The sequence below is a fragment of the Stegostoma tigrinum genome, chromosome 9, assembly GCF_030684315.1.
Source record: "Stegostoma tigrinum isolate sSteTig4 chromosome 9, sSteTig4.hap1, whole genome shotgun sequence".
NCBI lineage: Eukaryota > Metazoa > Chordata > Chondrichthyes > Orectolobiformes > Stegostomatidae > Stegostoma > Stegostoma tigrinum.
The window spans coordinates 3,430,177-3,445,461 of record NC_081362.1 but is presented as its reverse complement, the minus strand read 5'-3'; the positions used below and the strand labels follow the sequence as shown (position 1 = coordinate 3,445,461).

Here is a 15,285-nt window from a genome sequence, read left to right as displayed (position 1 = left end):
ATGGGACGTGAAAAAATGTTGAGCTATTCGTCTTTGTGAATTTTATCAACGATCTTTCCCATCAGGTGGCACAGGAGCTCAGCAGTTAGCACTGCGGCCTCATGGCACCGGAAACATGGGCTCAATTCTACCCTCAGGCAACTGTCTGTGTGGAGTTTGCACATTCTCCCTATGTCTGCGTGGGTTTCCTCCAGGTGCTCCGGTTTCCTCACACTGTCCAAAGATATGTGGATTAGGTGGATTGGCCATGGGAAATGCAGAGTTACAGAGATGGAGTGAGTTTTAGTGGGATGCTCTTTGGAGGGCCAGTGTGGACTTAATTGGGCTAAATGCCCTGCTTCCACACTGTAAGGATTCTACAGTACGGACAGGTCAATGGTCTCATCTGCAGGTTGGAATACCTGGATGAGTGCGAATCCAACAACACTCAAGAATCTCAAAAGCATCCTGGACTCCTTGGTAATTTGGTTCCAAGTGTGGTTGGATGGATTTTCTGGATTTTGAACTGGACTGCAGTGCGTGGATGGTATTGAGTCTCGGGGATGGACAGACAGATATAGATCAGCTGGTGTAAGCTGAATAATTTCTCAAACTGGGTGGACATCAGAAACAACTGAAAACAGCTGTTGAAATGTTGTGTGTTTGTAATTTGCTTGCCTCTGGGAAGTGCAAGTCACAGGCTGGGCCTGGATTTATTGGCCAGCCCTGGTTCCCCCAGGGAAGGCCACGGTGAGCTACCTTCCTCATGTTGTTGCAGTCCATGTTGAAGGTTCTCTCATGGCACTCTCAAGTCAGAAATGCCAGGAATTTGGCAATGAACCAAAGAACTCCTAACCCGTGTGCATCACAAGACGCTGCATGAGGGCAAACTTGCAGTTTCCCATGCATTTGCTGTTCTTATCCCTGCTGGTGGGTAAAGGTGGTGGTTTTGGTAGAAGCCTTGGTGAGTTACTGCAGTGCATCTTGTGGATGTTAGACATTGCTGTTACAGTGTGGTGGTGGAAGGAGTGAATGTTGAAGATGGTGGACATGGTGCCAATCAAGCTGCTTTGTCCTGGATGGTAGCAAGTTTCTTGAGTGTTGCTGGGGCTATACTCATCCAGGTAAGTGGGGAATATTTGTGCCCTGCAGATGGTGGACAGGCTTTGGGGAGCCAGGAGGTGAGTTATCAGAGAATTCTGAGCATTTAACCAGTCCTTGTAGCCACAGTATGTATATGGCTGATCTAGTTACAATGCAGATAACTGGTAACTTCCAGGATGTTGACAGTGGGGGGATTCAGTGATGGTAACACCATTGAATGTCAAGGGCATTAGTTAGATTCTCTTTTGATAGAGATGTTCATTGCCTGGCACTTGTGTGCCATGGTCATTACTTGCCACTTTTTGTTCAAGCCTGGATATTGTCTATGTCTTGCTGTATTTGAAACTGGGCTGTTTCAGTACCTGAGGAGTTACTTCTGACCTTATGATGAAGGGAAGGTCATTGATAAAGCAGCTGAAGATGGTTGGGCCGAGGACACCACCCTGAGGAACTCCTGCAGAGATGTCCTGGAGCTGAGATGACTGACCTCCAACAATTACACCCATCTTCCTATTTGCCAGGCGTTACATAGGCCGATACTGAGGATGACAGGTCTGCCCCATCAGGAGAAATGGGTTCAACTGGGCCTGTATTCACTAGGCTTTGTAAAAATCAGCAGGAATTTGACTGAACTGTATAAAATTCTAACACAGCTGATGGACTAGGCGCAGGGAGGATGTTTCCCCAGGTTGGCGGAGTCTAGTGCCGGGGGCACAGTCTCAGGAGACAGGGTAGGCCATTTAGGACTGAGCTGGGGAAATATTTCTTCACTCAAAGTGCAGTGAACCTGAGGCATCCTCTACCACAGACATGTGTGGAGGCAAAGTCACTGAATATATCTAAGAAAGAGATAGATACATTTTAAGGCACTTCAAAAGGTGTGGGGAGAAAGTGGGAATATGGCATTGGATAGAGGATCAGCCATGATCCTACTGAAGGACAGAATTTATTCAAATAGGCTCAACAGCCTACTCCTGGTTTTATGTTTCTTATGTAGCATGGAATGGTTTGATATTTTGATGAGCGACCAAAGGCCATGGGCAATATAGCATTAAAACCTCACTGGCCACAACGCCCCAAACGGGAGCAGACACATCGAGCAGGTAGAGGTTTAGATGTGCGTAGCACTTATACAGCCATTGAAAATAGTAAAATACCTCAACAAGGTAATTCACATACACTGAGCCATACCCAGAGATATTTGAACAGGTGGCCCAAAGCTCATTCAAACAGGGAGGTTTTAAGAAGTGCATTTAAAGTGAGAGTCATAGAGTCATACAGCATGAAAACAGACCTTTCCATGCTGCCAATGGTTCCCAAACTAAACTAGTCCTGCCTGCCTGCACTTGGCACATATCCCTCCAAACCTTTCCTATTGGTGAACTTATCCAAATGTACTTGAAACGTTGTAGCAGCACCCCCATTCACCATTTACTCTGGCAGTTCATTCCACATAATGAATTATTCTCTGTGTAAGAAAATTGCCCCCATGTCCTTTTTAAATCTTTGTCCTCTTACTTTAAAACTACGTCCGCTATTTTTGAACTCTCCCACCTTAGGGAAAAGGCCTTTGCTATTCACTTTACCTATGCCTCTCGTGATTTTCTAAAGCACTGTAAGACTCAACCTCTGTGCTCCTATGTAAGAATTCCCAGCCTGCCCAGCTTATTTTTAAAACTCAAACCCTCCATTCCCAGCTACGTCCTGGTAAATCTTTTCTGAACCCTCTTCAGTTTAACAAAACCCTTCACGTAACAGGGAGACCAGAACTGCACACAGTACTCCAGAAGAGGCCTCACCAACGTCCTGTACCTCAACATGACGTCCCAACTTCTATAGTCAATGATCTGTGCCATGACAACAAGCATGCCATACAGGGTTTTAGCCACCTTGTCTACCTGCGGCGCGTATTTTAAAAAATATGTACCTGAGCCCCTAGATCTATAACACTACCCAAGGCCCTACCACTAGTTGTTTAAGTTCTGCCCAGGGAAAAACATTTGGGAAGGGGTAGAGTGCAGGCAACAGAGAGTACGGTCACGATGATGACATGATTAAGATGAGAGATGAGCAAGAGAGCAGAGCTGGAGCAGCACAAGTGATTGTGAGGCTGTGTTGGAGGTAATGGGGTGGGGGGATGTGGAAATGATGTGACGGGTTTTAAAGTGGGGGCTCTCATCCTGTCCCAGAGCTACACTAATTAAAGCAGGCACTTGGATAGGTTCAATTTAAAAGGTCAAGTAACCTGGACTTCTGTGATGCAGTGCTAGGGTCCTTACCAAGGCACCTGACCAAGAGGCCTGGGTTCAATTCCCACTTGCTCTAGAGGTGTGTAATGACATGTTTGAACACGTTGATTAAAAAATAGAAAAGAACCTGCAGGTAGATAGGATAGTGAAGGCAGCATTTGGTACACTTGCCTTTATTGGTCAGTGCATTGGCTTTGGGATTGGGAGGTCACGTTGTGGCTGTACAGGACATTAGCTCGGCCAGTTTTGGCATACTGTGTGTAGTTCTTTTTTTTTGCTATAGGAAGGATGTTGTGAAACTAGAAAGGGTGGAGAAAAGATTTACAGGGATGTTGTTGGGGTTGGAGGGTTTGAGCTACAGGAAGAGGATGAATATGCTGGGGCTATTTTCCCTGGAGCATCGGAGGCCGAGGGGTGACTTTATAGAGGTTTATAAAATCATGAGGGGCCTGGATAGGGTGAATAGACAAGGTCTTTTCCCCGGGGTGGGGGAGTCCAAAACTAGAGGGTGTAGGTTTAAGATGAGAGGGGAAAGATTTAAAAGGGTCCTAAGAGGCAATGTTTTCACACAGAGGCTGATACGTGTATGGAATGAGCTGCCAGAGGAAGTGGTGGAGGCTGGTACAATTACAACATTTAAAAGGCATCTGGATGGGGATATGAAGAGGAGGGTTTAGAGGGATATGGGCCAAATGCTGGCAAATGGGACTTGATTTACCGAGGATATCTGAGTGGCATCGACGAGTTGGACCAAAGGGTCTGTTTCTGTGCTGTACAGCTCCACAAGTCATGTAACCTGTTCATGCTCAATGCTCATTTGAAGGCAGCTCACTTATGGTGCTTCTAGAGGTGGAAACTGGCAGCTTTTCCTGAGGTTCAGCGAACATCAGATTCCAGACAGCAGCAGAAATCAGATGGGCAATGTGGCAGGGAAGGGTGATGTGAACATCTCAACACGGGGCTGGAAAGTTTGTGTGAAACCTGCAGAACATCTGGGACTAAGGCTCACTTTATTACTTCCTGGGTTGAAAGGGCTATGCTGTTAGGAGAGGTTGACGCATTATCCTTTCAGAGGTGGTCTTGTTGATCCTCTAGTCTTTCCTTAGCTTCAAACCAACCCTCCAAACACACTGTGTGCATCAGTCAGTTTAACTTTTTGTTGTATTCTACCACAGTGCACAGTTTGAGGCACTACCCCTTGTTTAGGATGATTCCCCTCTTGACAATAAGATAAAAAAAATGAACAAATTGGCAACGACAAACAATGACCTTTGCTGTCCTCTCAACAGGTCAGTATGCCACATGATAGCAGTGTGCAAACACAAAAACAGTTTGCTCGAATATTCTTATCTCTGCTTCGAGGCAGAACAGCGTGTTAACCGTTGCAAATAAATGGTTTCACACTGTTGTCTAAAACAGTTGTGAGAATAATTTCAGGGAAAGCCTTAGTCCTCTTAAACCAATATTTTGCAGCAGAATGAAAGTGCCCACATTTTATTTGGCTCTGATTGTGTAACTTCAAAACTGTCTTCATTTCCAAGACCTACAGATTCACTTATTTTGATTTCTTTACCCTGAAAGATTACAGACATACATTACAAGGCTGGACCGTAGTAAATTCAGACCAATTCTAGCAGAAGGCAGAAGTAACCCAAGGCTTTCATTCATGAGACAGAGTTTGTTAAAATAAAAATGACAGGTGAAAAAATATGGCAAAGGTGTTTAGTAATGAGAAAAGGGTCTCATTTGTCCCACAACACCTGAACCACAACCCTGAACCAGTTAGTTAGACAAACACCTATTAGTGACTTAGGCATATCAAGCAATACCTTATAAGTAACAGAGAACATTACTATGTTCTCCAAGCAATGCTAACCCCTTTGCCCTCTTTGACAGGTAATTAAAAACATCTACAGCAAATTCACACCAAGCCATGCACCAGGAAGTTGTCACAGCAACAGAGAGTAAAAGCTGGGAAGAAAACTCAAAAATTCAATCAAATAAATAAATATTAACGTCTAATTCAACTTTTAAGATAAAATGCCCTTAAAGCAGGACATTGAGCTGTAAGTTATTATCATTGAAAAAATGTAAGAAGTTGGAAGATATCACGTAAGATAAACTGATTAGTTTGGTTATGGCAGGAAAGTCCTACTTTAATTTAGTGGTCAGTCATTCCCAGCATTCAGTGTCTATTTATTTACCAGGTAATGGCTCTCCCAGTGAATGGCTTGAGGATGATTTTCGCCTGTGCGACTTGAATACAGTTACTATTGGGGACTTGCCTGCTCGGTTAGATTGGTCAATCATGGGCTGGACTATCCTTCTCCTGGCATTTATGAACCTGCGGAAAAGGATAGAGAAGGAAAGGTTACTTTGATGCAGTTCAACAAAGAAATAAAACAAGCTAAAGGGCACATAAACCTCAACAGCAGGGGATGGCGGGAATGGGATGTGGACACTCTTGGAGTAACTGTTCTGAACTGCACCAGAGTCCGCCCAATAGCAAACTCAGGGGTGCAGCTTTTGATTTATGTCCTTCTGCATTTTTTTTCTCCCCCCTCACCCACAGCTGGGCATCTCCTAAAGAGCTGGATAATTAGACGTTCTTACGATACAATACCAACACTGCGCTTTCTTCTCCTTTCAAGGGAAAATCATTGCAGCTGATAAAAAAACGTCACTCATATGAGCATCTGTTGCCTCACCTAATTAGTGAAGAATCTCTCCTTTGTTCTCCTCACTCTCTAGTCTTCAACCAACACTCCCCATTCCTTCTAGGCTACTAACTCCATTTTAAGGCTTGTATTAAGAAAATGAACTGTGGTGCTGGTGGTCTTGCCATTAAAGAAAAGAAATAAGCAGAATGTCTGGAGTTTTTATCACCAGTAACTCATACTGCCGAGGGAACACAGCACAAAAGCATTCCACTTAATGTTTCTGTCTTTTCCTCCCCAACTTTATGGAAGGTTTAGGGTCAAACAGAGGTCATCGCTATATAACCAGTGACCTTCCAGTTTCTCAGCAAAGCTTTACAGTCTAAGGTCTGCAAAGTAAAATCCACATAAAGTTTTTCCTGCGTGGTGAGCAGCCAGAATAAAATAAAAGGATTTTGAACATGCAAACGAGGCAACAGAATTTTAAGAGTGTGAACTGACGCAGCATTCTGTGGAAAAATAGCCTCATGCACAGCTCGTTCAGAAGTAGCAGGTCAGGAAAAGCCTGGTCGAAACAGCCCGAACCCATGCAGAGAATCCAAATTGACTCTCCTTTGTCGAAGCAACGACGTTGAGTAACTTTGTGGTTCGGCAGCATTTGTGTTCATTCCCTTTCACTTCTTCCTCCACCTGGACTGGAGGCTGGTAAAGGCACAATTAACTTTGCTGAGAAGCACACGGAGCATTTCTGGGAACGGACTGGAACACAGGTAAGAAATCATTTGAAAGTAAGGAGCACGGAAAATAAGGAGAAAGAGTGGGATTGGGTCAAACGGCCCCTTGAGCCTGCTATGCCATTCAGTGTGGCTGAACTTTACATTGACCCCACTTTCCTGGCCTATGCCCTCGGGAATATTGGAACAGGAGGATGCCACTTAACCCCTTGAGCCCGTTCAACCATTAAATGAGATGATGAAAGGGAGTTATTCAGTTCGGGTACCCAATGAATTTAATCTTCTCTGTGCACTAACTTCAATCCCCTTTAATTGGCCTGGATTTTGCAGTTGTAATATTGACAAAAACTGTTAGCATTCACCGTCATTACACTGTGAAATTGACAGCAACTTCTGGAGTCCACATATCTGCAGTCAAACTCGGAGATCTAGAGGATGCTGTCCATAATTCCTTGTCTCTCCACAGGGTGCACTGTTAATGTCCCACACTTGTTAACCATTAAAAATCACCTGAACTGACATGAACATCCCTGTTTACACCATTAGTTAAAGGGTAAACAAACTCTTGATATAGTGATCATTACAATAAATCTAAACTGGTTTTTTACAGTGTATTAGTTTCATAATTACTACTAAATGCCTTCTCTAACCCTGAAAAACTACTTTATAATTGTAGGATATCAAGTTTCCCCACTAGAAAAAATCCATAATTTTTAAAAATAATAAAGTTCAAGAAATTTACAAGGATGTTGCCAGGGTTGGAGGGTTTGAGCTACAGAGAGAGACTGAATAATCTGGGGCTATTTTCCCTGGAGCATCAGAGGCTGAGGGGTGACCTTATAGAGGTTTATAAAATCATGAAGGGCCTGGATAGGGTGAATAGGCAAGTCTTTTCCCTGGGGTGGTCAAGTCCAAAATTAGAGGGACCTAGGTTTAAGGTAAGAGGGGAGAGATTTAAAAGGGACCTGAGGGACAACATTTTTATGCAGTGGGTGGTGCATGCATGGAATAAGCTGCAAGAAGAAGTGGTGCAGGCTGGTACAATTACAACATTGAAAAGGCGTCTGAATAGGAGGGGTTCAGAGGGATATGGGCCAAATGCTGGCAAATGGGACTAGATTCATTGATATCTGGCCAGTTTGGACCGAAGGATCTGTGTCCTTACTGTAGGTCTCTGTGGCTCTATGACTCTATTCAGTTTGTTTAGGATATTTCAGCTTCTATTGTAACCCTATGTATATATTCCAATCTTTAATTTTTTCCCTGTGAAATTATTGGAATATAAAGGATAATCAATGCATTTTGCTTCCTGGTTTGCTGTCTGTGAGAATTCTGTGCTGTGATTAGCTGCTGATGACATCACTGCTGTCAGATGCCTGGAGATCACTTTCACTCAATGCCTGATTGGTGCCAGGGAAAGGGAAATCCAAGCCACAAAGATTGGTCGATCATTTTGTGGGCAGCTTTCCTTGAAGACAGTAGTGAGCACTGATGCTTCACTGCTGCCTGTGAAACATAGGCTGGTAAGTTTGTGAAAATTTCTGTCTGCACTATTTTTAACAATAATTCATTCAAATGCATCGATCCTGTCATGACATCTGATTGGTAGATGAAGTTAAAGCCAATAAAGTTATTTGTACCATTTCTTGTGGGGTATTCTTTTAATTTTTAAAGAAGTCTTATTTGAAAAGCAAACTAGAGAACCTAATCACCTTCCCATTTCAATTGTACACATTCACTTCACTAAAATGTTGTCCATGGTTTTAGTTACAAAATCAACCTACGTATTGGAGATAGGGTAATAAAGTGTGAAGCTGGATGAACACAGCAGGCCAAGCAGCATCTCAGGAGCACAAAAGCTGACGTTTCGGGCCTAGACCCTTCACCTCTGATGAAGAGTCTAGGTACGAAACGTCAGCTTTTGTGCTTCTGAGATGCTGCTTGGCCTGCTGTGTTCATCCAGCTTCACACTTTGTTATCTTGGATTCTCCAGCATCTGCAGTTCCCATCATCATTGATATTGGAGATAGGTTCTTGCATTGTCACATTTGGGTGGGAGAAAAGAATCCACTTGCCTATACAGAGAGAGAGGCAACTAGGCTGAGCATGTTTAGTTCCCTTTGTGTAGAGGTAGTGAAGGAAATGAGTACAATTTTGTCATTCAAGAAATATTCAGACACGTACAGATGGGATAGATAAGGAGGGACATGGGCTAATCACAGGCAAATCGGACTCATTTAATTGTGAAAACTCAGCAGCATGGGCAAGTTGGGCCGAAGGTCCTGTTTTCATGCTGTAGACCTCTTTGACTCTCTGTCTCTGCCACACATTGTCTGGACAGATGAGCAAACCACACCATTCACTTATTCAAACTAATGTACAGTTTACATAGGTGTATGTTTGTGTATGGCATCTATAGGGGGAGACATTTGCAGAATAAAGGAGAACAGCAGATTAGGGAAACCCTACAATAAAGAAGAGTATCACAGAATCCCTACAGTGTGGAAGCAAGCCATTCAGCCCATCAAATCACACTGCCCCTCTGAAGAACATCCCACCCGGACCATTCACTCTATCCCTGCATTCCTGTGTCTAACCCACCTAACCTACGCATCCCTGGACACCACGGGCTAGTTAGCACAGCCAATCCACAACGTCTGCACAACTTTGGACTGCGGGAGGAAACCGGAGCACCGGAGGAAACCCACACAGATACCGGGAGCATGTGCAAACTCCACTCAGGCAGCTTCCCAACGGTGGAATGGAACCCGGGTCCTTAGCGCTGTGATACATCAGTGCTGACTGCAGAGCCACCGTGCCCAATTACAGGAGAAGAAATTTATAATTTGGAGTGTTAATGTCACTACAGTAAATGACACAGGTCAAACCTATACGGTCTGAGAGTGTGGAGGTGGGGGGCAGGTTCACTCGAGTGGTTAGGGTGTGGTATGTACTGTCTGAGGGTTTTGGGGGGGGAGAACAGGTTCACTTGAGTGGTTAGGGTCTGGTATGTATTGGGGGGGGGGGGGCAGGATCACCCGAGTGGTTAAGGTAATAAAATGTGAGGCTGGATGAACACAGCAGGCCAAGCAGCATCTCAGGAGCACAAAAGCTAACGTTTCGGGCCTAGACCCTTCATCTGAGCTTTTGTGCTCCTGAGATGCTGCTTGGCCTGCTGTGTTCATCCAGCCTCACATTTTATTATCTTGGAATCTCCAGCATCTGCAGTTCCCATTATCTCGAGTGGTTAAGGTCTGGGATGTAATGTCTGAGAGGGTTGGGGAGGTGCAAGATCACTCAGTGCATTCAGAAAGAAGTTATACTCCTATTTGTAAAGCAAGAATGTGCAGGATGGGGCGACGGGGTAAGATGAAGAATGGCTTTCAGTGAGCTGTTTGTTTGAAGAGTCATCACAGACACACTGGAACAAATGACCTCCCTCCGCACACTATCAATTCTGTGATTCAGCCAGTAATGTCAGTGAAACCTAGGTAAAGGGAAGGGGATATATTTAATTTAAAATGTGCTTGAAATCTGGATGTGTGTAGTCTCCTTGGAGGGAATGGAATTGACAGGGCTAACCATGGCTGAATCACAGCTCACAACATTCAAAACCAAGTTATTTCCTGAGTTGTCATAAACATCAAATACTTTTAAAATGTTTGCAGAATTCCTCAGTTACTCTGTCTTTTAGACCAGTTTGACAGAAAGCCAATGGGCCGGGGAAAGTTGGAGTTTAATTTAGATAAATGTGAGGTGCTGCATTTTGGAAAGGCAAATCACGGCAGGAGTTATAAAGTTAACATTAAAGTCCTGGGGAGTGTTGGTGAACAAAGAGACATGGAGTGCAGGTTCATGGTTCCTTGAGAGTGGGGTCCCAGGTACATAGGATAGTGAAGAAGGTGTTTGATACATTTGTCTTTATTGGTTAGTCTAGAGGTTGGCACTGTGTATGTATAGGAGTCAGTATTAGGATCCAGCTCCTCTCCATCAAGCACCAGTCTCACGAAACAAAAACTCTGTGTGACTCTCCACAGGGTGAAACTGGTTCATCCTGACTGAACCCCTCTCTCTGGCTGCCCCTCATGTCGTTCAATGATTACCTTCATGTCACAATGAGTTTACAAAAAACAGTGTTATGAAAAGCAATCCGTTAAATGAAATAAATAGCAATTCAAGCTTTCACTTTGTTGAAATATGCATAAGTCCAGACTGGAAAAGCAGATCAAATGATTTATATATTTCACCCATTTTGAATAGTGAACAAACTGTTTTGACATTAGTTGTACTTGGATGTTAATATATGACTGGGCATTGATCTTACAGGGTCTGGGTAGCAATCTTAAAGGGACTGGGCAGCGATCTTACAGGGTCTGGGAAGCAATCTTAAAGGGACTGGGCAGCGATCTTACAGGGTCTGGGTAGCAATCTTAAAGGGACTGGGCAGCGATCTTACAGGGTCTGGGTAGCAATCTTAAAGGATCTATGGAGCAATCTTAAAGGGACTGGGCATTGATCTTACAGGGTCTGGGTAGCAATCTTAAAGGGACTGGGCAGCGATCTTACAGGGTCTGGGTAGCAATCTTAAAGGGACTGGGCAGCGATCTTACAGGGTCTGGGAAGCAATCTTAAAGGGACTGGGCAGCGATCTTACAGGGTCTGGGTAGCAATCTTAAAGGGACTGGGCATTGATCTTACAGGGTCTGGGTAGCAATCTTAAAGGGACTGGGCATTGATCTTACAGGGTCTGGGTAGCAATCTTAAAGGGACTGGGCAGCGATCTTACAGGGTCTGGGAAGCAATCTTAAAGGGACTGGGCAGCGATCTTACAGGGTCTGGGTAGCAATCTTAAAGGGACTGGGCATTGATCTTACAGGGTCTGGGTAGCAATCTTAAAGGGACTGGACAGCGATCTTACAGGGTCTGGGTAGCAATCTTAAAGGGACTGGGCAGCGATCTTACAGGGTCTAGGTAGCAATCTTAAAGGGACTGGGCATTGATCTTACAGGGTCTGGGTAGCAATCTTCAAGGGACTGGGCATTGATCTTACAGGGTCTGGGTAGCAATCTTACAGGGATTGGTCAGTAACCTTCAAGAAACTGACAGTGACCTTAAGGGGGCCGCTCATGCATCTTAAAGGGACTAGTCTTTGATCATAAAGGGACTGGGTGGCAATTGTATTGGGACTAGTCTACAATCTTAAAGGGACCGGGCAGCAATCTTAAAGGGATGGTACAGTCCAACAAACAGAAGACACACAGATCAAAAAGATATGCAGGTCTAAATTGTTTTGCAGTTCACACAGACAGCTCCCTACATGATAGAAAGCAGTCCTCAAAATGACTGGAACATTTTAACCTGAGTGTTTTCTTCAGAAACAGGGCTCTTTTCAAGAAACTCTGATACTTATCGCATCTAAGGTCAGCGAAAGGTTGGTTAATACTTTCCTGCAATTAGAAGCACAGGTGTAAAACATTCAGTGCCTGAATGAGGCAATTAATGTTTTTTTTAAAAAACTGCTTCATTAGCTCCTTTTGTTCCACAGCAAATCAGGATGAGAAAAATAAAATAAATATCCCAGGGAAGAATTAGGCCGAGGACAGTGAAGGTTATCGGTATTGTGTCTTTCTGAAAGCAATTTTTTTTCTGTAATCAAGGGAGTTAATGGCCTTTCATCTTTGGAAACCTACTGGCCAACATTCCTCTTCCATGCCCACACACTGAATCCTCCCCACCCCCTTTCATAATCCAGCAACTCTTCAGAATTCCTCTCCTAGCAGGTAGCCAGTGCAACTAAAAGTTTCCTGCGAATCTCTGAGACCAAAGCGCAACTGTCGCTATTTTCTATCACATTTTACTGACTCTTTTATCCTACAGAATGCAATTACCCCATGGCTGACAAGGACAATGTGTTTTTTTTAAAGAATGGTGCCATGCAACAGTCTGGCCCACTGACAAATGCAAGAAGGCTCGGTAAGCAGCTACAGCCTGCTTTTCTCTTTTTAACATTGAGGAGTGCCTTGCTTTTGATATCCTCAGATTGAGCTGAGGTGAAAGTTGCAAACAATGGATGGCAGCATTAGCAGAGCACAAGGAGACGTAACTTCTCCCACTGGGTGAAAATATCCTGCACTCATGTTTCCCTGCATTCGTTAAATCAATAACTTATCTTGGAGAACTCTATTTATTTTGCAACAACCCACTGGGATTGTTTCTACCTCCGCACGAAGAGGCTTCCGGGCTGCTCAACGTAATAAAACAGCAGAATGCTTTTGCTCCGCCCACCAGGGTCAAGCTGAGGTCAACTTCTCATCCTAATATTAGTCTTTAAATGAGTTGGTCCAGCTCCTTGTCTCTGCAGACGCCCTGAGTCTTACATCTTGCTCTCTTCACAGTCATCTCTCAAGTTGCTTTACACATCTCTTCAGATCCAGCCCTTAGCCGACCAAGTCCCACCAAACCAAATCGTCCACAATGTGACCAGTACCCTCAATGCTGCGGTTCAGTCAAAGTGACTCACACAAGTTACAAACCACACATCAGCAACCAATGTCAAACTCCCTTTTATTGTTCCTGCAAGTATTTCCACCTTCAATAAACGTTAACCAAAAACATGAATAAAATGCCATGATCAAACATTGTTGGGGTTTGGCAGAATTCTGTTATCTTCCTGTCTGAGAAACAATATTTCATTGAGTTAGGATTATTTTGAAGCTTGATTGCTTTGCAAATGCAGCTCTTAGTTTCATCGATATATGTATGAATGAAAGCTGTTGTTTATTCCACATAGCATTTTATTATGAGTTGAAAATATAAAGTACCATGCACATGAGGCAGCTTGGAATCAAGATTCTTGCCATTTCTTTTCTGCTGTTATTCCAAAATCTAAATGAACACATGTCTTCCTTTCACAATTCTGGAAATAGCACTCTTGTAATAACTCTACCTCTGAGTTAGGAGCACTGGGTTCAAGTGCCATCTGCTCCAGGAGTGTGTCATAACATCTCAAGACAGGTTGATTAAAAATACCTGACACTTGGACCTGTGTAGCACCTTATTCTAGCAACGTCTCAAATATTTTGTACCCAATGAATCACTCCTTTTGTTCGAAAGCCCAATAAATTGGCTTGTTGGCATGGCTATTTCCATCGTCAGCAAAAGCCACAAATTCCGATTAAGTCAATAACCTGTTCATTTTGTTTCCAGTGGCATTGAGGAGAAGAGGAACTGCCTGAGAAATTTCCTTCTTTTCTTCTGAACACCTGCAAAGGATCTTTAAGGTTCACTTGCCTCCAAGTAGATCAGATCATTGTCTGATGCCTAATGAAGGGCTCATCTCCAAATATGGAGCAGTCCTTCAGCTCTGCGCTGGGGCACTGAAGTCTAACAGCACACAGGGATTTGGAAAATGTGGTCATTTCGCTGACTGATTGTACGACATTTGCTGAAGCCTAAACAAAACTCAAACGATCTAATAGACACACTACAAGGGCAACAAGGGAGCACAGAAATCCCAGTGTCAGCAACAGGATCTGTAGTTTCACAGTATGTGCTCTGCATTGAGGCAACTGTTGTAGCTACTTAGCAAAGCAAAGAATTTCCTTTTATGTCGTGCGATATTTCACAAAGATTACCTTTCCCAGTCAATGGTTTACATAAGGATTGCTGCTTCCCACAGGCATGTCTTCCTCTACTTACAAAGAAAGATTTGAGTGGACTGTCAGTTGGAGAATTACCACTCTCGTTTTAATCAAGTGGACATTTGGTGCGATAATCCAATTATCGGCGAAACAATTTGTTTCTTCTTTCCTTTAAACCTTTATTGTTCTGACAGAATGACATAGATTGCTTAATTTTGGCTGAATTTGCCATTGTTGGTTTTTTAATTCATTGCTGACCGTCTCACTGGCATTTATTGCTCATCCCTAATTGCCCAGAGGGCAGTTAAGACTCAGTCACATTGCTATGGATTGGGAAACTAATTGAGGATGGCAGATTTCCTTCCCTCAAGGAGATTAGTGAATCAGACGGGCTTTAACAACTAACAACAGCAGTTACAGGGGTGCCATCCAATTCAATTGCAGGTGCTTTTTTTCAAAAACGTAGAATTCTTATTTCACCAACCATGATGGTGGGATTCAAACCCACATCCCCATGGGTCATGAATTAGTTGCTCATTTTAACACCGCACCACCTCCTCCCTTAAAATTGCTCACGCTTGTCTCAACTGGGAGTTTTCACCACGAACACAAATGAAACATTCAAACTGGCACCTTGATCTGAGATGGGTACAAAGTGAAACAAGTTAGAGGTTTAATGGTTTAATACTGCAGTTTGCAACGTTATAGGGAGGCGTTTCCATAAGAATCAATTTGTGTTACACTCAGAGCAACAAACTGTGCTCCAGAACCATTGGGCTGAACTGCAGTACCTGACAAGCACAGCAGTGCGATTCGGTTGAGATGTTAAAACTGTACAAATGTCACACACCTCTCCCCCCGCCCCCAGAATCCACCCTCTTAAGGGTTAAACAAAGAACAGACAAGGAGCAGAGGGTCACGA

At 43.7% G+C, this 15,285-nt stretch overlaps 1 protein-coding gene across 2 annotated transcripts in view; it reads right to left on the bottom strand.

The window, feature by feature from the left end:
• The window catches only part of meis1a (Meis homeobox 1 a), a 222,024-nt gene that overhangs the window by 36,918 nt on the left and 169,821 nt on the right, over nt 1-15,285 (bottom strand). For both annotated transcript variants that reach the window (XM_048536129.2, XM_059648314.1), the window contains exon 10: nt 5,537-5,676. In XM_048536129.2, coding sequence (XP_048392086.1) covers nt 5,537-5,676 — 140 coding nt within the window. The remainder of the gene's footprint in view (nt 1-5,536; nt 5,677-15,285) is intronic.